At 43.5% G+C, this 23,194-nt stretch overlaps 1 protein-coding gene across 1 annotated transcript in view; it reads left to right on the top strand.

Moving 5' to 3' along the window:
• CCDC197 (coiled-coil domain containing 197) overlaps positions 1-23,194 on the top strand; it is a 140,012-nt gene that overhangs the window by 41,818 nt on the left and 75,000 nt on the right. The window contains exon 4 of the mRNA XM_033952631.1: positions 10,464-10,621. Within this exon, the coding sequence (XP_033808522.1) occupies positions 10,464-10,621 (158 nt within the window). The remainder of the gene's footprint in view (positions 1-10,463; positions 10,622-23,194) is intronic.

The raw sequence follows: 23,194 nt of genomic DNA, 5'->3' as shown, positions 1-23,194 counted from the left end.
CAAACAAATTAATTTTAAATTCTTGGGAACCCAACCGAATACCACGCAAGTCGGGGCTCTGACGGAGCTTAGCCGCAAGAGGCTCCAGAGCCAAGACAAAAAGCATCGGAGAGAGGGGACAGCCCTGACGCGTCCCCCTCTCGAGTTCAAAAGAAGAGGTAAGCTCCCCGTTAATCAGAATTTGGGCCGTAGGATGAGCGTATAATGATCGAATCCCAGTCAGAAAGCTCCCCATAATGCCGAACTGAGGAAGAACCCAAAAAAGATAATCCCATAGCACTTTATCGAACGCTTTTTCCGCGTCCAGACTGACTATAAGGGCATTCTTCTGTCCCGGGTGTTGCCCAACAAGTTCAGGATTCTGAAGCTCCGAAAGCGCCCTCAGCACATTAGCAGATGAATAGCGGCCCGGCACAAAACCTGCCTGGTCCGAATGAATTAAATTGGGCAAAACCCGACCCAGGCGAGCCGCCATAATAGCAGCAAACAACTTGATATCTTGATTGAGCAGAGAAATAGGTCTATAGGATCCCAGTTGATCTTCTGGTCGACCCGGTTTCGGTAGAACCACAATATTAGCGTGAGTTAGTCTATGCGGAGGCAGCTCACCTCTACTAAGAGCCCCACACAGGGCTTGAAAGGGGCCCACCACTCGTATCCCCAATAACTTATAATATTCAGAACCCAGTCCGTCAGGCCCAGGGGCTTTAGCCAATTTTAAGGCCCGAATAGCTTGTTGGATCTCCAACCCTTGCACCGGGGCATTTAACACCTCCCGCTGCTCATGTCCCAGGGACGGAAGCTGTAGGTCCTTAAAGAAAGTCGTCCTCTGTTCTGTGTCACAGGTCCCCTTATCATATAGAGCCCTATAGTAGTTAACAAAACTCTGCTGTATCCCAGCTTGGGCAGTTATCTCTCTACCATCAGACGCCCGAATCTTTGAAATTATTTGCTTCGGAGCCCTGGAGGTAGCCAAGGATGCAAGCAGTTTCCCCGCTTTGTTACCCCAGCGGTGGAGGCGATATTTATACAATCTGATATCTCTGAGGGCTCTTTCCGCCAGTAAGTCATTAATTTGCCTACGTAGGTCAAAATATTGAGATCGAGCTGCCGTGGCACCCGGAGCATGTAAACTCCCACGCAGCGCGGCCAAACGTTGTGTTAACGTCCAACAGTGTCTTATCTTGGGCTCTGCGCTTGCGGGCAGTGTACTCTATAATTTTACCCCGCAAGACCGCCTTGCTCGCCTCCCAAAACACCACCTCTGATACATCAGAAGCAGGGTTGTCGTTTACAAAGAAATCCCATTGTTGTTCCAGAAAATCCTTAAACTCATCATCTTCATATAATGTGGGATTCATACGCCAACTGGTAGTCGACCCCTGGGGCCCCGGCCTATCAATGAGCTCCAGCCAAACCAAGTGGTGATCTGACAAAACCCCGTCTTCAATCACCACTCGTGGAATACCCGCCAGCAGAGAAGGAGCCACCAACAGGTAGTCCAAACGACTGTGAACATCATGCACTAGAGAGTGAAAAGTGAAATCAGATTCAGTAGGATGCAGTGTGCGCCAGACATCAATCAGACCCAGTTTTCATGGGTCAGGCGCACCTTAGCTGGATATAAGAAAGCAAATTTTATTCCCCTTGCGACCAGCTGCGAACAATATGGTATGAAGGTTCTGCGCTGTTCAGCCACCTTAATAGAGGAATCTTGGAAGATCAAAATCTTGGCACCCTCATATTCCAGCCGCCGGGACTTCTTAAATAGCTCAAGCAGACGGGCTTTGATAGCATAATTATGAAAGCGGGCCAGCACAGCTCTCGGTCTACCAGCGCTCTCGTGCTCTCGTCGCTGTCCCACCCGGTGGACTCGTTCCACCACCACTGGGCCCGCATGTTCCAGGAGGCCCAACTCCTTCGGCAGCCACTTCTCCACAATATGGAGGAGCTCAGGGTCCTTAACAGACTCTGGAATTCCGATGATCCGGAGATTCTTCCGTCGGGCTCTATTTTCCTGATCTTCAACTTTCTCCATGAGCTGACCAACTCGAGTTTCCAGCAGGTCTAGCCTCCCGTCTGCTACCCCAGCACGATCCTCCTGGGCCAACATCCTCTGCTCCACGTGCTGCAGCTGAGCAGCTTGTCCCGCCAAGGTGTCCTTCAGTTCATCCATAGAGGCATTCAGTTTAGCTAGTTTGTCATCTAGCAACTGTGACAAATGCCTCATGGACATCTGCAGCACATTGTCGAATCGATCCGTCGGGACGTCGGTTTGCGTGCCAGCCATCTTGCACGCTGGGCTCCCACACTGCTTCGCCGGCCGAGAAACTTTCGGCGGCATGCCCTGCGGCCAAAACTGCGTTCTGCGCCTCTCCAAACCGCAACAATGTGCCCCTGCACTAGCGCCTGCACTGGCGTTTAAAAAATTAAAGTTTCACCCGACATGGGCGGCGATTAGGGGGGAGAAACCGGGAAGTCGGAGCGGAGCTCTGTGCACGGACGTCCGCTCAGGAACCCGCCATCACGTGACCCCCCCTAAATCTAGTTTTAGGCTTTTTATTTACAAATTTGTTTATCAATTTATACCACTGTGCGGCCTGGTGTCCCAAGAAGTCCACCTGAAAGCATAAAAATTCCAAACTATATTGCATGTTAAGATTTTTCCATTCAGGGAACCCTACCTGAATGGCGTGCTTCAGCTGCAACCATTTAAAGCTTTGTGATTTATTAAGACCATATTTATGTTGCAGCTGTGAAAAATCAAACAGTTTACCATTTGAAATAACATCAGCTAAAATCCGAATACCTGCTCTCATCCAATGCTTCCAGATGACCTTAAATCCGCCAATTTGAATCTTGGAGTTTAACCATATAGTTTTGAAAGGTCACTTGGACACACAAAGTCAGAGGCGTGAAGAAAGTACAAGAGATTTATTACAGAATGCATGCTGGACCCCTGAGCTCCAAGCTGGCTCAGAAGTGCCGAAACCAGGAAGTTACAGAGATATTTATTCATTTTTCTGGCTATACAACTGAATTCTAGAAAAAGCTTTTCACGTGTTACTTTTCTTAACATTCATTGGTTCTAAGCTCACACTAGCAGGTCACTAGCAGGACACTTATCTAACTCTTACAGTTAAATGTACAGAAGGGCAGGGTACATCATGGCTCAAACTCTTATCTATTTAGCTTACAATGTGGTAAGGTAGGGACATACATTTTAGGCAGATGAGGTCAATAGATTGTACACTGTTTTCAGCTATGTAGGCCAGAGCAATATTTTAAACAACAATTAACCATTTCATAAGAACATAAGAAGTTGCCACCACTGGGTCAGACCATTGGTCCATCGCGTCCAGCGGTCCGCTCTCGCGGTGGCCCATCAGGTCTATGACCTGTAATGTGGTTCCTGTCCATTTCTGTAACCTACCTCTTTTTTTTTTTTTATCTGTACCCCTCAATCCCCTTTTCTTTTAGGAACTTGTCTAAACCTTCCTTGAAACCCTGCAATGTGCTCTGGGCTATCACAACCTCCGGAAGCGCGTTCATGTGTCCACCACCCTCTGGGTAAAAAAGAACCTCCTAGCATTTGTTCAATTTCTCCGAGTGACCCCTTGTGTTAGTGGTTCCCCACAGTCTGAAAAATCTGTCCCTGTCCACTTTCTCTATGCCCCTCAGGATTTTGAAGGTTTCTATCATGTCTCCTCTAAGTCTCCGCTTTTCCAGGGAGAAGAGCCCCAGCATCTTCAACCTGTCAGCATACGAAAAGTTTTCCATACCTTTTATCATTTTAGTTGCTCTCCTCTGGACCCCCTCGAGTACCGCCATGTCCTTCTTGAGGTACGGCGACCAGTACTGGACACAGTACTCCAGATGTGGGCGCACCATTGCACGATACAGCGGCATTATGACTTCCTTCGTCCTGGTCGTGATACCCTTTTTAATGATACCCAACATTCTGTTCGCTTTCTTTGAGGCCGTTGCGCACTGAGTTGATGCTTTCAATGTTGTGTCCACCATCACCCCCAGGTCTCTTTCAAGGTTGCTTACCCCTAGCAGTGATCCCCCCATTTTGTAGCTGAACATCGGGTTCTTCTTCCCTACATGCATGACCTTACATTTCTCTATATTAAAACTCATTTGCCATTTTTTTGCCCACTCTTCCAGTCTTGTTAGGTCTCTTTGCAGGACCTCACAGTCTTCCGCGTTTCTAACCCTGCTGCAAAGCTTGGTGTCATCAGCAAATTTAATAACCTCACATGCCGTCCCCGTCTCCAGGTCATTGATGAATATATTGAACAGGATTGGTCCCAGCACCGACCCCTGTGGAACTCCACTCGTGACCCATTGCCAGTCTGAGTAATGGCCCTTTATTCCAACCCTCTGCTTCCTGCCTGCCAGCCAGTGTTTGATCCATCGGTGGATATCCCCCTGCACCCCGTGGCTCCACAGCTTCTTAAGTAGTCTTTCGTGGGGTACCTTATCGAAGGCTTTTTGGAAGTCAAGGTAAATGATGTCTATGGATTCCCCTTTATCCACCTGGTTGTTTATTCCTTCAAAGAAATACAGTAAGTTCGTGAGGCATGACCTTTCCTTGCAGAAGCCGTGCTGGCTCGCCTTCAGTTGTCCATTGCCTTCTATGTATTCGCAGATTGCGTCCTTGACTAGTGCTTCCATCATCTTTCCCGGAACCGAGGTCGAGCTCACCGGCCTGTAGTTTCCCGGGTCACCTCTTGATCCCTTCTTAAAGATGAGCAGGACATTGGCTATTTTCCAGTCTTCTGGGATCTCCCCAGTTTTTAAGGATAGGTTACATATTTGGCTTAGTGTATCCGCTATTTCGTTTCTCAGTTCTTTTAATACCCTTGGGTGGATGCGTCCGGACCTGGTGATTTGTTGCTCTTCAGTCTGTCTATCTTTCTGAGAATATCCTCTTTGTTTACCTCTAGTTGGACTAGCTTCTCGTCAGGGTCTCCGTTTATGTGCTCCTCGGGTTCTGGGATATTGGATGTGTCCTCTCTCGTGAAGACTGACGAGAAGAACTTGTTTAACCTGTCAGCTATCTCTTTTTCCTCCTTTACTACTCCCTTCCTGTCTCCATCGTCTAACGGTCCCACCTCCTCCCTGGCTGGTTGTTTCCCCTTCACATACCTGAAGAATGGTTTGAAGTTTCTTGCTTCCCCCGCCAGCCTCTCCTCATATTCTCTTTTTGCTTTCCTAACCTCTCGGTGACAGTCCTTTTGGTGCCTTTTGTGTTCCTTCTGGTTGTCCTTTGTTTGGTCCTTTTTCCATTTTCTAAATGATGTTTTCTTGTCCCTTATCGCCTTTCTCACCGCATTTGTTATCCACGCCGGGTTTTTGGTTCGATTTTTTTTGCACCCTTTCCTGAACCTGGGGACACAGAAAAAGCCAGATCTTTCATGGCTTTTGTTAAATTTAACATGTGAAAAGCCAATCTGGTGTTATTAGATGAATGTCTTTTAGCAACGAATCCAGTTTGGTGCATATCAATAATAAAAGGGAGAGCCTTAGCTAAACGCAAAGCTAATGTCTTAACTAAAAGTTTCCCATCTACATTAATTAGTGAAATAGGCCTGTAATTTGAAACCAAAGTAGGATCTTTATTTGGCTTCGGCAAAACTATAGTTAAAGATTCTGCCATAGTACCTATGATACAACCCTGAGTTAGTTGAGTCTGATATAAATTTAATAAATGAGGTAAGAGGGTATTTTGAAATAATTTATAAAATTCTACCGTAAAACCATCACCACCTGGAGTGGATCCAACTCTAAGAGACTTCAACGCTGTTTCTAACTGTTTTAGTGATATAGGCTCTTCTAAACTCCTCTTTATATGCTTGGGGATATTCGGTCTATTAATTAATTTCAAAAAATCTAATCCATCTTTTTCCCTATTGTCATAAGGCTCAAAAGAATATAAACTTTTATAAAATTTTAGAAATTGACTTAAAATATTTCCAATTTGTGTATGTGTATTCCCTTTCTCATCTTTTAAGTCCAATATTTTTATTAATTTTTGTTCTTATTTTCTTTGCCTTAAGGTAATTCGCCAATAATCTTCCCGCCTTATTTGAGTTTCCATAATACAGAGTTTGCTGATAAAACAAATCTTTTCTTGCCAATTTTGAAGAAATCTCATTATATTTACCTTTCGCTTTTAATAGAGCTTGCGTAGTATGCTGCTCCCACTTCTCAATTAATTTAGATTTCAAATTCTTAATTTCTTTTTCCAAATTAGAAAATTGTTTTTTAAGTTGCTTTCTAATATATGCAGAATATGAGATAATATTACCTCTCATGGTGGCCTTAAATGCATCCCATAATATTTCTATACTAATATCCTCTGAGGAATTAAATTGAAAAAATTCAATCATTTTTGCTTGAAATTCTTCAAGAAAGATTGAATCCGCAATCAATGTATTATCGAATCTCCATACAGATCTACTATTATCTTGTTCAGTAGATTTAAATTCAATCCACACATCACCATGATCAGACAAAATGATCGGATCTATGGAGGCTTGTGTCACTTGCTGGACTAATTGATTTGAGACAAAAATATAATCTATTCTTGAAAAAGATTTATGGACATGTGAACAAAAAGAAAATTCCAGGTCATTAAAATGAAGTATCCGCCCTATATATATCTTTCAAATCATAAGATTGAACCAAATTATCTAGTCCTAATGATTTCAGATATTTGCTAGGTTTTTTATCCATCCAGGGATCCAAAACAGCATTAAAGTCTCCAGCCACTACTAAATTAGAAGCAGCCAGTGGGAGCAACAATTGTAATGTTTTGAAATTTTATTTTGGTTCAAATTAGGGGCATACACATTAAATAATGCCAAGGTATTATTTCCCATGCTTATTTCTACATGTAACTACCTACCCAAGAGATCAAAATCAATCATTTGAAAATTAGATGTGCATTTTTTACTTAGTAGGATGGCAACGCCCGCTTTTTTCCCCAATTGCAGGGGCAAAAAAACAATTTTTAACGCAATCCCCTTCCAATTTCTTTGATTCTGCAGCTTATAGATGTGTCTCCTGTATAAAATATGTCAGAATTTTGTTTTTTCAAAAAGGTAAGCATTTTCTTCCTTTTAACTTGATGGTTGAGGCCATTAACATTTAAAGAAAATATTTTAATCTCCATTGTTACATTTGTAATCTTCAAAATATCTAAGCCAACATAAATAGGTAAATTTAATTAGTTTTTGATGAACAAATACCATTTTCCAAAGTATTACCCTCTGAATGTAAAACATTTCTATCTCTATCCCATACCCTTTACCCCTACCCCTCCCTCTCTTTCCCCCCATGACTAATAACAGTGAAAACTTGGAACCGCACATATTAGATCAGGCAAAGAAAATACCCCCACAAACCACAATTATACACCAATTTTCATATTAATTCATCTACCCTTTATTAATTTTTGTCCTAATATCCTAATATCTACTCTCTAACTCATACTTTCCTGACTCTTAATAGCTTAATATCAATTAATATGGAAGTAAACATATATTGGCATAATAAAACATTCAAAATTAAATTTATCATAAAGCTCTTATTTTTATATCAATTTATCAATATTCAAATATATTTCATAACCATTCCTATATCAATTTCAGTTTATATGTAAAATCTATATAAAATTATTTATCTTTATTTCATTCCCTATATATTATTCCCTAAATAGCATTTATCACAATATTATATTATCACATATATATCTGGTATATATAATTAATAGATATATGATTAATATTCTCTGTATATTGAATATATTGATTTTTATTAACCTCTATAGCAAGTATTTAATTCTTTTAATTACTCAAATCAGGAGGGTAAAGACCTAGAACAACTCCTATTGCCCACCACTTATGAGGTATTCAGAAAACGCCTCAAAACCCACCTATTCCTGAAATACCTAGACAGTTGACCCACTTCCCTCTTTCCCCTCCCTTGCCCTTTCTCCCCATTGTTCCCCACATCCCTTAAGTTAATTCAACTTGTACGTTAACTCAACTTGTACTCCACTAATCTTTTGTAAACCGCATAGAACTTAACGGTATTGCGGTATATAAACTGTTATTGTTATTATTATTATTTATTATTATTAAACAGTAAAAGCAAAAACATAAGAATAGCCTTACTGGGTCAGACCAGTAGTCCATCTAGCCCAGTAGCCAATCCTCATGGATGCCAATCCAAGTCACCTAGCAAAAATTCAAAATGTTAAAAAGAATGGGCCCAAGAATTGAACCTTGAGGTACACCATTGGTAACATCCCTTTCCTCGAAGCAATCTCCATTGATCACTACCTTCTGTCGCCTTCCACTTAACCAGTTCTTAAGCCAGTGCATCACTTTAGGGCCCATACCAAGGGGACTCAGTTTATTTGTTAGACGCCTGCGTTCTGTCAAAGGCTTTGCTAAAATCTAAATATACCATATCTTGCGCTCTCATTCTGTCCAATTATCTGGTCATCCTGTCAAAGAAATTGATCAGATATGTCTCTAATGATTCCATGTTGCTTCGGGTCCTGTAATCCATTGGATTCCAGAAATATCACTATTCTCTGTTTTAACAGCATTTCCATTAATTTACCACAGAAGTTAGATTTACCAGTCGGTAGTTCCCTACTTTTCCTTACTTTCACTTTGTGTAGAGGGATTACTCCACTCTTAGTCTCTCATCTCGGTCTCCTACTCTCCTCCTTGGCTCGGGTCTTCTCTCGACTCAGCAGCTTGGGGCCTCATGAGCACGGGGCTCGGGTCCTCGGCTTCTCAGCAGTTTGGGGCCTCCTGAGCACGGGGCTGGGGTCCTCCTCGGCTCCTCAGCAGCTTGGGGCCTCCTGGGCACAGGGCTGGGGTCCTCCTCGGCTCCTCAGCAGCTCGGGGCCTCCTGGGCACGGGACTGGGGTCCTCCTTGGTTCCTCAGCAGCTCAGGGTCTCCTGGGCATGGGGCTGGGGTCCTCCTCGGCTTCTCAGCAGCTCAAGGCCTCCTGGGCATGGGGCTCAGGTCCTCCTCGGCTCCTCAGCAGCTCAGGGCTTCCTGGGCACAGGACTCGGGTCCTCCTCAGCTCCTCAGCAGCTCAGGGCATCCTGGGCACGAGGCTGAGGTCCTCCTTGGCTCCTCAGCAGCTTGGGGCCTCCTCGGCTCCTCAGCAGCTTGGGACCTCCTGGGCATGGGGCTGGGGTCCTCAGCAGCTTGGGGCCTCCTGGACATGGGGCTGGGGTCCTCCTCAGCAGCTTGGTGCCTCCTGGGCAAGGGGGTCAGGGCTTCCTGGACTCCTAAGCAGCTCGGGGCCTCCTGGGCATGGGGCTTGGGTCCTCCTCAGCAGCTCGGGGCCTCCTGGGCACATGGCTCGGGTCCTCAGCAGCTCGGGGCCTCCTGGGCACATGGCTCTGGTCCTTCTCAGCTCCTCAGCAGCTCGGGGCATCCTGGGCACGAGGCTGGAGTCCTCCTCGGTTCCTCAGTAGCTCGAGGCCTCCTTGGCTCCTCAGCAGCTTGGGGCCTCCTCGGCTCCTCAGCAGCTTGGGACCTCCTGGGCATGGAGCTGGGGTCCTCAGCCGCTTGGGGCCTCCTGGGCATGGGGCTGGGGTCCTCTTCAGCAGCTTGGGGCCTCCTGGGCACGGGGCTCAGGGCTTCCTGGGCTCCTAAGCAGCTCGGGGCCTCCTGGGCACGGGGCTTGGGTCCTCCTCAGCAGCTCGGGGCCTCCTGGGCACAGGGCTCGGGTCCTCCTCAGCAGCTCGGGGCCTCCTTGGCACAGGGCTCGGGTCCTTCTCAGCTCCTCAGCAGCTCGGGGCATTCTGGGCACGAGGCTGGAGTCCTCCTCGGCTCCTCAGTAGCTCGAGGCCTCCTTGGCTCCTCAGCAGCTTGGGGCTCCTGGGCATGTGGCTGGGGTCCTCCTCAGCAGCTTGGAGCCTCCTGGGCACGGGGCTCAGGGCTTCCTGGGCTCCTCAGCAGCTCGGGGCCTCCTAGGCACGGTGCTTGGATCCTCCTCAGCAGCTCAGGGCCTCCTGGGCATGGGGCTTGGGTCCTCCGCTGCTCGGGTCCTCGGCTTGAAAGGCTTTGTGTCCTCGGCGATAGGCTTTGTGTCTAGTCATCTCCACCTTGGGTTCAGTCTTTCAGTCGGGGCCTTTCGGGGGATCGGGCGGCTCACAAAATTTATACAGGCTGTCTTCCCGCTCCAGCCTTGCATGTGACACCTCCTGACCAATCCACAGCAAAATTGCACAAAAGGGATATTTGCTTTCATTGGGAATTGTTGCATCCTGGAGAAAGATAATATCAAATTATCTATTTCTTTAATATGTACAAATGTCTTGCGTTTACGAAAAGGATGGTGGAAGTGAGAAATCAGTTTAAAATCTGTGGTCAGCCCTTTCAACCTGATATACTGATTAACCGTGATATTTTCCCCACAGTACAAAGAAAATGCTTTAAAGTTTGACAAGTTCCTTAAAGACAGTCATGCAAAGAGAAGACGAGCCGTACAGAAATACCATGATGAAGTCAAACTAAACAACATGAAACAAAAGGAGATAAATGACCTCATCCAGGAGCAGCAGGAGCTCAAATTCAGGTATGCATCTGATTTCATGATGTCTAATTTGCCCTTTTACCCCCAAAAGGTGTACAAGGTAAACACCATTAAACACCAAGGGCCTCTTCTATCAAACTGCACTAGCAGTTTCTAGCGCGGTGAGCCGCGCTGAATGGCCCGTGCTGCTCCTGATGTTCATAGAGTTCCTATGAGCGTCGGGAGCAGCACGGGCCATTCAGCGCGGCTCTGCAATAAAAACTGCTAGCTCAGTTTGATAGAAGAGATCCAAGTCATTAAGTTTAATGTTAAATATACTGTATACAGATGTGGTTCTCTCAGAATACGAAAATAGATAATTTTGGAATTTGGAGAGAGTGTGGAAGGGTTGGATAATTTTTCCTTATAAGATAGGAGAACCCAGAACATTGTTACTGGTAGGTTGCATAGGATTGCGGTAAGAACAGGTTTACCATGAAAATTAAATGTTACCATATTGGCTCCAGTTTGCTGAGGCAGGTATAGAATTGAAGCAGTATTGATGAGGCTAATATTGAAATTGTTACTGGTGGTCAAAATGTTGCTGATAGATTGTGTTGGATAAGCTGGACACCATACTGTATATGGTCTGTGGATGGATATTGGAGACTAACTGCTTTGAAGGGCTGAAAAGAGAGTGGGATCCATTTGTTCAAGGAAAATGTTAAAGGTCATGTTCAAAATGTTTAGGCAGTTGATTGTTCCAAATATTCAGTGACAAGGTGTGGTAGCCATGTTAGTCCATTTTTTAAGATAATATACAGAAATAAATAGAAACAAAAGGAATAAAGGTTGATGATAACCTTATTAATTGAACTTGTCATTAGAATGCTTTTATGTTTCACTTATATATTGTAACCCGCACTCTCAGGGCAATGTGTCCAGGACTGCGGGAACAAGGATTATGCCCTTGTGATCGGCGGAAGGCTCCACAAGGAAAGAAAAAGCAAACTAGTTTAGAATAAGGATTTTGCCCACAAGTCAGGTAAGTTTTCATGAAAACCAGGACTGGATTTATTTGAGTTGCCAAACAGTGAAACCAAAAACATAAATAATTTGTCAGGGCTTTTCAATCAAACAATCCAGTCTTTTCAAACACAAAAGAAAAACTCAATTTCAGTATCATATCAATGAGCCTCAGCTTCAAAGTTCTTTCAAAAAGAAAAAAAACTAACAAAAAGAAAACAGTCTCTTCCCTTTGATAGTACACTTGGATTATGGTCAGTGACACAGCACTGCACTCCTTCAGCAATGTAAATTATGCTGACCAGGTGGTGTGCTCCACGTGTTGTAATATCGCTACAAAATAGAGCCCTCTATCCCACCTCAAAACGTGGGGCTAAATCCCCTTTAGGCAGTTTCCTTACTTGACTTGGAGAAACACACTTCCATGGGTTGACTTTCTGATTGAACCTCTGTGCCTGGTTCTAATCCCAATTCCATGGCTTGTGGAACTTCAGAGAGGTCAGGAGTCATCTCAGTCCCAGCTTCAACAATCTCCATGCATTCTGGAGTTTGTTGGTCCTGCAGAACTCTTAGTCCTGAGCTAGGTTGCCAGTACTTTCCTTGTGACTGTTCTCCACCTCTCCAATTCTCCCTCTGCCTTTCCAACTGCTCAGACCTGAGATTAAGGAACTTGCAGCCCCGCCCAACCTTCCCAGGTGCAAAGCATTTCCAGTCACAAGACCTGGGAAGTTGAGGGGGAGGGGAAGTCTGTAGCTCAACCCCTAAGCTCCCTCTTCTGGCTTTAGTAGGAATAGCAGGCAAAAAGGAAAACTGTTCTTTAACTTGAGCAGAATGGGAACTAACTGCTCCAGGCATAGGCCTTATACTAGGGCCAGTCCTAGCAGGCCTACCTTGCATACCACAATATACAGTACTGGTATTTATCTGCATTTGCTTATTCCTGATTCTGAAGAAGAAGGGTTACCTTGGAAAGCAATGAACTGTTAGTCTAGTAAAAAATATATCACCTTTATTCCTTTTGTTTTGTTTTATTTCTATATATTATCCAAATATTCAGGAACTTCCATTATCCCAGGACAAGCAGGCAGCATATTCTCACATGTGGGTGATGTCATCCATGGAGCCCCAGTATAGACAATTTTAAAAGTGCATTGCCACTTTAAGAACTTAAGAAAGTTTGCCCGCACCACACATGTGTGAGTGCCTTTCCTCCCAATGCAGGCTCGCAGCTCCTCAGTTCTTAGTTTCCCGCTTCTCTGCAGTGGTGGATGAGTTCTTCCTTGCTTTCCAGGGGTTTTTTGTTCCATACCTCCACATCAGAAGGTTCTGACCGCACACTCGTCCTCCTATGCTTGCGGGGTTTATCTGGACAGTCTTCATACTCAAAGTTGATAGTCCGTTTTTTTATCTATATCTTTTGGAAATCAAAGAAATCTACAATGCTCTTGAAACATTTCAGCACATTGTGACGAGCTATATCCTCCTAACCCCCATGGACATTCAGGTTGCAATGTATTACATAAAGAGGCAAGGGTTCTCCTCTTCCTTGTTAGGAGGCCCAGAAGACTTGGAACTGGGCGATTTCTCACAATATAATTTTGGAAGCAGTATTCTCTTGCAGACAGATTTAGCAGGTTTCTTCAGCCATATGCATGAACGCTCAACTCTGCAGTTCTGCATCACACATTCTCTCTTTGGGGAGCTCCTCAGATAGACCTATTTGCGTCCCCTCACCATCACAAGTTGCCTCAATTTTGCTGCAGGCAGTGTTCTTCCCAATGTCTGGAACCTGATGCATTTCTTCTGGATTGGACACGCAAGTTTTTTTGTGTTTCCTCCAATCCCTCTCATGATTCTGTTGGCCCAGGCATCCTTGATTCTCCCTTCTACCTCAGCTCGGTATCAAGGAACCAGTGCCTCTTCAGACTTTTCCTTCTTTTCAAATGCAGAGTTACGGATCTCTTCTGCTTCTCAATCTACAGGCGCTACAACTTACAGGTTGGTACCTCTCTGGTTGACTGGACTGAGCTTTATCTTTCTCATGTATGTCAGACGTATTTTAGAAGCATCAGGAAAACCATCTATGCAGCAGTGTTACCAGCAGAAATGGATGTGATTTTCCACTTGGTGTACTTTTCATCATCATGATGCTGTATCCACCTCTATATCTGCAGTATTGGATTTCATAGTAACATAGTAGATGATGGCAGATAAAGACCCGAATGGTCCATCCAGTCTGCCCAACCTGATTCAATTTAAATTTTTTTAATTTTTTCTTCTAGCTATTTCTGGGCAAGATTCCAAAGCTCTACCCGGTACTGTGCTTTGGTTCCTACTGCTGAAATCTCCGTTAAAACTTACTCTATCCCATCTAAACCCCCCTGGCCATTGAAACCATCCCCAGCCCATCCTCCACCAAATGGCCAGATTTATCCAATTTAGGCCTCAAGACCAGTTCGATTCAAGTTCATCTCAGTGCTTTCAGTGCTTTTCACAGCCCAGCTGATGGGAAACATCTAACTGCTCATCTTGTTGTGTCCAGATTCATTAACAGATCTTTTTAAGGTCAAACCACCTCTCAAACCATCTCCAGTATGGGATCTCAATGTTGTTCTCTCTAGACTTATGAAGTTTTCCTTTGAACCAATGTCCTCAGCTTATCTGAAATACCTTACTTGTATAGTGTTTTTTTTCTCATCTCTTTCAGCTCTCTTCAAGGAATGAGTGAACTTCAAGCACTGGTGGCGGATCTACTATTCACAGTGTTTCATCATGACAAAGTTGTGCTTCGCACCCATCCAAAGTTCCTTCCAGAAGTAGTCATGGAATTCATCTAAATTGACTCATTTTCATTCTGGAGAAACAGCTCTTCATACTCTCGTTTCCAACGAGCCTGGGCCTTCCTTCTTACACAGAATTCAGCCACATAGAGCATCTCCTCAACTTTTCATAGCCCACAAGATCTGAGCTATGGCAGCTTCTCTTGCTTTCCTATGCTCAGTTGCTATTGATGAAATATGTAAAGCTGCTACTTGGTCCTCAGTTCATACATCTCACTACTGCCGAGCCCCTCCCCTCGGATTGTTAGATTTTTCTTCTGCTGCTCCTGACAAGTCTCAGCTCTCCCTTCTCTCTGACTCTTAAAAAAAAAAAAAAAAAGGATACACAGCAAAAGAAAAACAACACTGGTTTGAATTTCTTAAAAAACAAAAACAAACGCTAAAACAGTGAAGAGCTGTCCATCACCATCGCAGCGGTACTTTTCTTCATCAAAACAAATAGAATGGCAGCTAGGATCGCAAAACCACCAGTTTCTCTCCTCACAGATACCCCGATATCTTTGACTTCCTCAGCGCCACTGCACTCCAATGGCTCAGCGAGCTGTTCCAGCCTGCACTTGACGCCGCACGCTTCCACCCTTAGGGCCCTGGTCTGGTACCGCCAAGTGTGGGAAGCCTATCATCTCCACCTCAACCTGCCGCCAGAATGCCAGTAGAGATGGCTGGAGCAAAGCAGAAGCTGCTGGTATTGGGAAAAATCTACTACTCCTCCATCGGCTTCAACAAAGGCAACACAAGGCACACAAATGAAACAGGCTCCACGTCAGAAAGATAAATCAGTGAAGACTCCCAGGGGCTGAGTTTCAGCCCTGTGGTCCTCTCCCAGAACAGCACTTCTGAGGATGTATGTAAACCTCCCTCTAAAAATAAACAGCCTCTCAGGCATCCTTAGACCAGGACCCCATACCATAAAACGCTCTTCCATGCCTCTCCTAGTGCCACAGTATCTAACTTTTTTTCTCACTTTTACAGAATTTATTAGGGATAGTGCTGCATTACTACAGCAGTCTTCCCCTGCTCCACCAATCCCTCAGTAGAGGTTCAGCAATGTTCTGAGTGCATGGAGCACCGTCCTACCAGACGCTTTCCTCCCTGAGTCTGCCTCAATCCACCTGGATCTTCACTGGAATCCTTGTACCTCTATTTGTGCTTCTCCACCACAAGATACAGCCTTGTACAAAGGGTGGCTTGATCCTGCAGACTCCCAAGCATTATCCACATCAGCAACCGAAACAAGCGAAGGAATATCCCAAGTTCTTACAAAAGGTGTCCACCTTACGTAGTCTTCAGCAAGCTTCAACATAAGCAGGAAAGAAAGATTTTCGAGCTATTCAGTCCTGCAAAACTCCATCAAAGGAGTTTATTGCATTGCCAATATACCAAGTACTCCAGGGTCTTCAGCTTGAGAATGGCACAAACCGCAGTCTGTCTCTACAGTGTCTAGACAGTTAGAATTGAAGTACAATTCTAACTGTCTAGACCTGGGTATGATCTTCAACAACTGCCCCACTATTCCATGGTCTTGGAATCAGACCTTAAAAAAGCTAAAGCAACAAAAACACAATACAATTCTCTTTCAGTGAAAGAATATTATATACTTGATGCTATGGGCCACAAGGTCTACCAAGGCTCAATGCTTTCCTCCAAGATAATAGCTCACCAGCTCCAAAAACTCCATTTTCAGCACGCCATCCTTCAGCAATTGGAAATGGCCTTACCGGACAAAGTGCCAAATTTACGTGTTTTACTTTGAGTCAACTTACTACCTCATTAAAACTAATTATGTTTTGAACTGCAGCAGTAGTTATTGCCTCTCATCGCAGAGAAGGCCTCCATGACAGACTGGCGGATGCACCCTACCTGTGGGATAGTTTTTTCAGTGCAAAGGTCAAAGATAACAGTTTCACAGCTCAAAGAAGATTTTACAATTGAGCATGAACTTTCAGCAACTTCTTCAGACCAATCTCTGTTCCGCTGACCCTCCCTCTCTTCTTATCGAAGAGCATTTCACCTACAATTTTTTCAACAGTACTATCCACATAGAAGGTTTACCCCCTACAACCTACCTAATCTACAGAGATCACAATCTTCTTCTTATTCTCAAAAACAATGTTCAAAGGACAGGAACAATCCGCTACATCTCAGGTGCCTCCGCTCAAACCTAATCCTAGTTTTTGACCAATTACCAGTGGGGGTGGGGGTGGCTAACACATTTCTTTTCAGCATGACAGCGCATCACAACGGACAAGTGGGTGTTAACCATCATCTCTCAAGGATATTCCCTAAATTTCCTTTCTCAAACTCCAATCAATATTCTGCCTCCACCTTCCAACACACCTCCCCAACATATCCCACAACTTTCAGAGGAGATATCTATCCTTCTTCACACAAACACCATCAAGGAGGTACCCCAACATCAGAAAAATCTAGGCTTTTATTCCAGATTCTTTCTCATACCAAAGAAAACTCGAGGCCTCCACCCTATTCTTGACCTTTGACCATTGAATGCCTGCCTCAGAAGAGAAAAGTTCAGAATGTTTCCTCTTCCAGTTATACTTCCACTTCTCAGACAAATCAATTGGTTAGCCGCCCTAGATCTCAAGGATGCCTACACTCACATTCCTATTCGCCCTTCCCACTGGTAATTCCTTTGTTTCAAATTTCTCAACATCCACTACCAATACAGAGTACTTCTTTTCAGCCTCTTATCAGCATCTCGAGTCTTCACGAAGTGTCTGGCTGTGGTAGCGGCCCATCTAAGGAAGCAACATCTTGCAGTGTTTCCTTATCTTGACAACTGGCTACTCATGGCACATTTCAAGGAGCGTTTGCTGCACACCATCAAGTCAAAATACAAACCTTACAAGATCTGGGTTTTCTAATCAACTACAAAAAGTCACAACTCATGCTAGTTTGCTCTCTCACATTCATTGGCGCGCATATAAACACCATCACTGTGAGAGCTTACTTTCCAGAAGATTACCATCAGACCATCATCAATTTAGCCTTTCATCTCAGGCAATCCTCTTATCTTACAGAACGAAATGTCTTACGTCTCTTAGGTCATATGGCAGCATCACTGTCTTTGGTACCGCATACAAGGCTACACATGTGACCGCTTTAATGGCACCTCAAGATATATTGGAATTGGCGAGCACATCCACTTTCAAGAAAGATTCCTCTTATTAACATACATCAAACCTTTCATCCTATGGTGGACCACATTCCTTTCCCTGCAAGAGGGATGCCCATTCGAATCTCCACCTGCTCAGCTCACCATCAGCACATCTCAACCATATTCAAACTCAAGGTCAATGGACATCATCAGAAAAACATTTCCATATAAACCACTTGGATCTTCGAGCAATCTACTATGCTTTTCGAGCTTTCCGTCCTTGGATTTGCAATCAATGCATTCTAATACAAACAGACAACCAAGTGGCAATGTTCTAATTGTGAACAAACAAGGAAGTTCCAGATCCCTTCCACTATGCAGAGAAGCTTAACGTCTGTGGACGTTTGCTTTGTCTCTTCTAATAGACCTGCATGCAATTTACATTCCAGGAGCAAACAATATTTATTTATTTATTCAATTTTCTATACTGTTCTTCCAGGAGAGCTCAGAACGGTTTTACAAGAGTTTAATCAGGTACTCAAGCATTTTTCCCTGTCTGTCCCGGTGGGCTCACAATCTATCTAATGTATCTGGGGCAATGGGGGCATTAAGTGACTTGCCTAGGGTCACAAGGAGCAGCATAGGTTTGAACCCATAACCCCAGGGTGCTGAGGCTGTAGCTTTAACCACTGCGCCACACCATGGATTCGCTTAGCAGGAAACTCGATCCTCACGAGTGGACCTTAAACCTGAACATGCTTCACCGGGTGTTCCAACTTTGGGGAACCCCATTGATAGATAATAATAATAATAATAATAACTTTATTCTTATATACCGCCAACAATCTTGCGACTTCTAGGCGGTTTACAATGAAGAGAAACTGTACAGACAGCGAATTACAGAGTATAGCATTGAACATCTAGTGATAGTAACAGGAGAGTTACAGGGTCTGTGTATTACACAGTTTCACAATGAGTAGCATTATACAGTCGATCTTTTGGCTACTCAAGATAATGCACAATGCCAAAAATTTTGTTCCCTGCGCCCATCTCCAAAAGCAAGGGATGCTTTCTCTATCCCGTGGAACCAACACCTTCTTTATGCCTTTCCTCCAGTTCCACTTATTTCCAGAGTCCTTCGCAAAGTCAACAGTGACAGAACTCACATCATTCTCATTGCTCCCTGTTGGCTCAGGCATATCTGGTATCCGCTACTCCAGGACCTCCTAGCTGCTCTTCCAATTCAATTGGGAAACCACCCTTCTCTGCTTTCACAACACAATGGGCATCTACTACATCCCAACCTTTGTAGCCTTAACCTCTAAGCATGGAAATTGAGACCTCAATCTTAGCCAGTATTCTAGTCTCCCAATCTGTGGAAACTGTCTTTGTGGCAGCCAGATGTCCCTCAACTAGAAAGTCTTATCAATCTAAATGAAACGTTTTTCAATTTGGGCACATTCTCAAGTGCAAGACCCCCTTCAATGCTCTGTCCCTACAGTATTAACATACCTTCTCCACTTTTCAGATTCAGGGCTTAAATCCAACTCTGTCAGATTCCACCTCTCAGCAATTTCAGCATATCATTCCCTCATTGATGGAAAACCCATTTCACAACACTCCTTGGTTTCTTGCTTTTTTAAGACATTTCACCAACCTTAGACCTTCTCTGAGAGACCCTCCCTCTTCATGGGAATCTTATCATAGTATTAAATCAACTAATGTCAGCTCCTAGGATTTGCTCTATTAGCATTCCTCATATAGAAAACAGCCTTTTTAACAGTTCTCATTCTGCGAGGTAAGTTTGTGAACTTAAGGTTTTGGTAACATATTGCCCTTACCTTCAATTTTTCCCGACTAAAAGTACGGATATGGACTCACCCAAAATGCCTTCCAATGGTGGTTACTGACTTCCATCTTAACCAGACTATAATTTTACTGTCCTTTTTTCCTCCTCCTCATTCTTCTCCAGCGGAAGAATCCCTGCATACATTAGACTGCAGATGAGTATTGTGTTAAATGTACCACAGCCTTCTGTCAAACAAATCAATTTTTTGTCTCCTACAACCCATTTACCCAGGGTCAACCAGTTGCTAAAAGAATTATATCCTTATGGATCGTGCATTGTATCTCTTTCTGTTGTAAGAAGGCTCAAGTGCCAATCCCTGGTATACAGTCATGTGAAAAAATTAGGACATCCCAAGAACTATTCAGTTCTTTCTAACTCTTTTTTTTTTTTATCTCTGGAAAAGAAAGTGATGTAATTGCAGGTAAACAACAAAAATCTTCCTTGATTTACTTATGAAACAAAAGATATCCACAAAAATATGTATTCTAACTGAAGAATAAATAAGGACACCCCCACATATCCTCCCACTTAAAGTGGCTCAAATCACACAGGTGTATCACATCAGGTTCACATGATTAGAACACCGTTACTCAGCATTTTGAAGGAGGTTTGCCCTACTTAACATAACATATCAGCAGAATTCTAGACCGCATAGCCATGAGTTCAATGCGGTTAACAATAGATTATACTAAGGAAAAAACAAAGAATGTTATAAAGAATACAAAGGTATCTAATCAAAAATTTAGAAAAGAGAGATGTTTTCAACAGCTTTCTAAAATGTTCATATGAAATAGATTTAACTAACATTAGTCAGAAATCTTTATCATAATACACCGCCTGATAAGCGAGAGTGTGTTCGTGATATTTCTTACTTTTATAGCCCTTGACCGAAGGAAACGTAAACAGAGCATGTGATTTCCTACTATTCTTCTGCGATAAAATATCAAACCTGTCAACAAGATATCACGGGGCAAGTTCGAAGACTACTTTATAATATAAACATCACAACTTAAAAATTACCCGAACCTCCACCGGAAGCCAATGCAATTCACAGTAGCAAAGTGTCGCGTGAGCAAACTTCCTCAGGCCATAAATCAATCTTACCGCCGTATTCTGCACCAAGGTCAGTCTAACCATATTTTTCTTTGTTCTTTTCAGATAGACTATATTACAATAGTCCAATAGGCCCAAAAGTAGTGACTGAACAAGGATTCTAAAAGCAGCAACCTCAAGATAGGGTCTAATGGTGCGTAATTTCCATAAAGTATAATATCCTTTTTGGACCACTGTATCGATCTGATTCTTCATTGTCAGGCATTGATAGAAAACTCCTGGTATTTTAATTGTTGGACTTAGTGTAGTATGTATGATACTGAATTAATCTTGATTATTGATTCAAGAGGGATCTTTTGAGACAAAATGAAAAAAAATTAGTTTTGTCCTGAATTAATTTCAGTTTAAATTCCCGCATCCAGGACTCCATCAGAAGCAATACCAGCTCAATAAGTTGGATGCTGTTGAGTAAAGCTCCGCAGCATGGGATGACTATTGTGATATCAACTGCATAGCTGAAGAGTTTTAAATCCAGGTTACTCAATGAGTGGCCCAGTGAAGAAAAATACACGTTAAATAGTGTAGGAGAGAGTGGAGAGCCCTATGGGGACTTCGCAGGGGCTTTTCCAAATAGTAGAAGATGTATCATTAAATCTAACCAGATAGTCTTGCTTCAAGAAACCCTTTGAACCATGTAAGGACTTTGCCCTGAATTCCCAAGGCATCTAGCAATTCCAACAATTTAAGATGGTCTACAAGATTGAAGGCAGTACTTAAATCAAATTGGAGTACTAAAGCATTACTACCCTTGCTGAGAAGGCTGTTCAAATGATCAAGTAGAGTAGCTAACACCGTCTCTGTACTAAAGTGAGATCTGAAACCTGATTGAGAATCATGTAACAAGGAATGATACTCCAGATATTTTGTTAATTGCATTTACACCAGCCCCTCCATGATCTTTACAAAAAAAGAGATGGAAGCTATCGTTCGGTAATTTGATGGCAAAGAAATTGATTCCTTATTATTTTTGATGATTGGGGTAATGATTATATTGTCCTCTTCTTGAGGGAAAATGCCATTATCTAAGGAATCGGTTATCCATTCTAACACTTTTAGTTTGAATCCTGGAGGTGCACAGGTCATAAGATTAGCAGGACAGGAATCCAACATGTAGTAAGATTTAAAATATCTGCAAAAAAGTTTAGTAAAATCTACCCAATCTGGGTTATCAAAAGTGAACAATATTAAATCTGCAGGAACTTCATTCTGGACCCTGCCCAAACAGTCTCTGATGTCCCCTGGCATGACAAACGTGAAGTTTGTAAACCCATAATTTTAGAACTGAAGAATGTGGCTAAATCATTTGCGGTGGGTAGTGGTAGTTGGGACATTTGTAGATCTTTTGTCATATTAAACACCTTATTCACCAGATTGAATAGTTTTTTTAATATTAATGTTAGTAGTGCCTACCTGAGTTGGTATGCTCATGACTGCTGCGGTGAGAGTGAACACCATGGTGAGATCAAAAGAGCTGACGTCATCAGTAATGTGGCAGAGTGAAATCCGACGGACAAGGCCAAGCAGCCTGTTTAGAGTGCTGCTGGCCCAACACTGCTTCGGATGAAGGTAGGGCTTGCTCGTGGTTGCTGGGGAGGGAAGGATGGAGGGTCAGCAGGAGTTCGGCTGCGCGGTAGGGGCGGGAGGGTACTCAAGGGTTCGGAGGAAGGGAGGGAAGGATGGATAGAAGCAAGGGTTATGCTGCACAAGGGATCAGAGGGAGATAGAGATAGAAGCTGGGCAAGGCTGCACGAGGGATGGGAGGAAGGGAAGGATAGAAGCTGGGCAAACCTCTGCTGCACAGGGGGATGGGAGGGAGGATTGGGAGAAAAGATGCTGCACATGTGGGGGAGAGAAAGGAAAGAGGAAGAATTGGGGTGAAAGAGAGGGAAGGAGAGATGATCCTGTGCATACCCCGAAAATAAGACTAGTGCCTTTTTTGGGCCCCAAATGAATATAAGACACTATCTTATTTTCAGGGAAACACGGTAACTAGAGGACAAAACTAATAATCTGAGGTGAGGGGCTCCGGAGGCAGGGTACCCTGCACATGCTCAATAAGCTTAAAACCTTACTATGCCTAGGAGAGAGCAGTGACACTCAGGCTCAGTTGGAGGACTTCACCTTCAAGTGTGGCTGCATTCCTCTGCTGTCTATGGAGAACATCTGTTACAGGTAAGCAACTGTGCTTTTTGGGGCAAGAGCCAGGGTCCCCTACCCCTAAAATTACTAAAATTTGACCCTTAGTGTAGCTCCCACAGGCCGGTTTTGACACTAAAATCACTGAAAATGGGCATGAGCTTTCAAAAATCACGTACTAAGATCTAAAGAAGAAATTGATGACGTCTTGCATTCTTGTGTAGAGTTACACCAGAGTTACACCTTTAGATAATAACATTCATACAAAAAGTCTAGTTTCATCCAGGCCGATATAATTACTAGAACTTGGCACCACAACCTAAAAAGTATGGAAATAATAGGAGATTTGTTCTGATGGTTAGAATATTACTCTAAAGGTCAGGATAACTTCCCAGACACAAGTTCAGACATAAGTATGTGTATTTTATACCACATACAAAAGACCTGTACTCAGACGATATGAATCTTGGGGATAGGGGAAGATATCTTATAGTGAAACTTAACAAGTAAAATGAAATAATGTACTGGATTGTTTGTTCAAAATTGCCTGGGTAATG

The sequence above is a fragment of the Geotrypetes seraphini genome, chromosome 7, assembly GCF_902459505.1.
Source record: "Geotrypetes seraphini chromosome 7, aGeoSer1.1, whole genome shotgun sequence".
In the NCBI taxonomy this organism is placed as follows: domain Eukaryota; kingdom Metazoa; phylum Chordata; class Amphibia; order Gymnophiona; family Dermophiidae; genus Geotrypetes; species Geotrypetes seraphini.
Note: the sequence above shows the minus strand (reverse complement) of the source record. Positions and strands in the feature narration are given on the sequence as shown.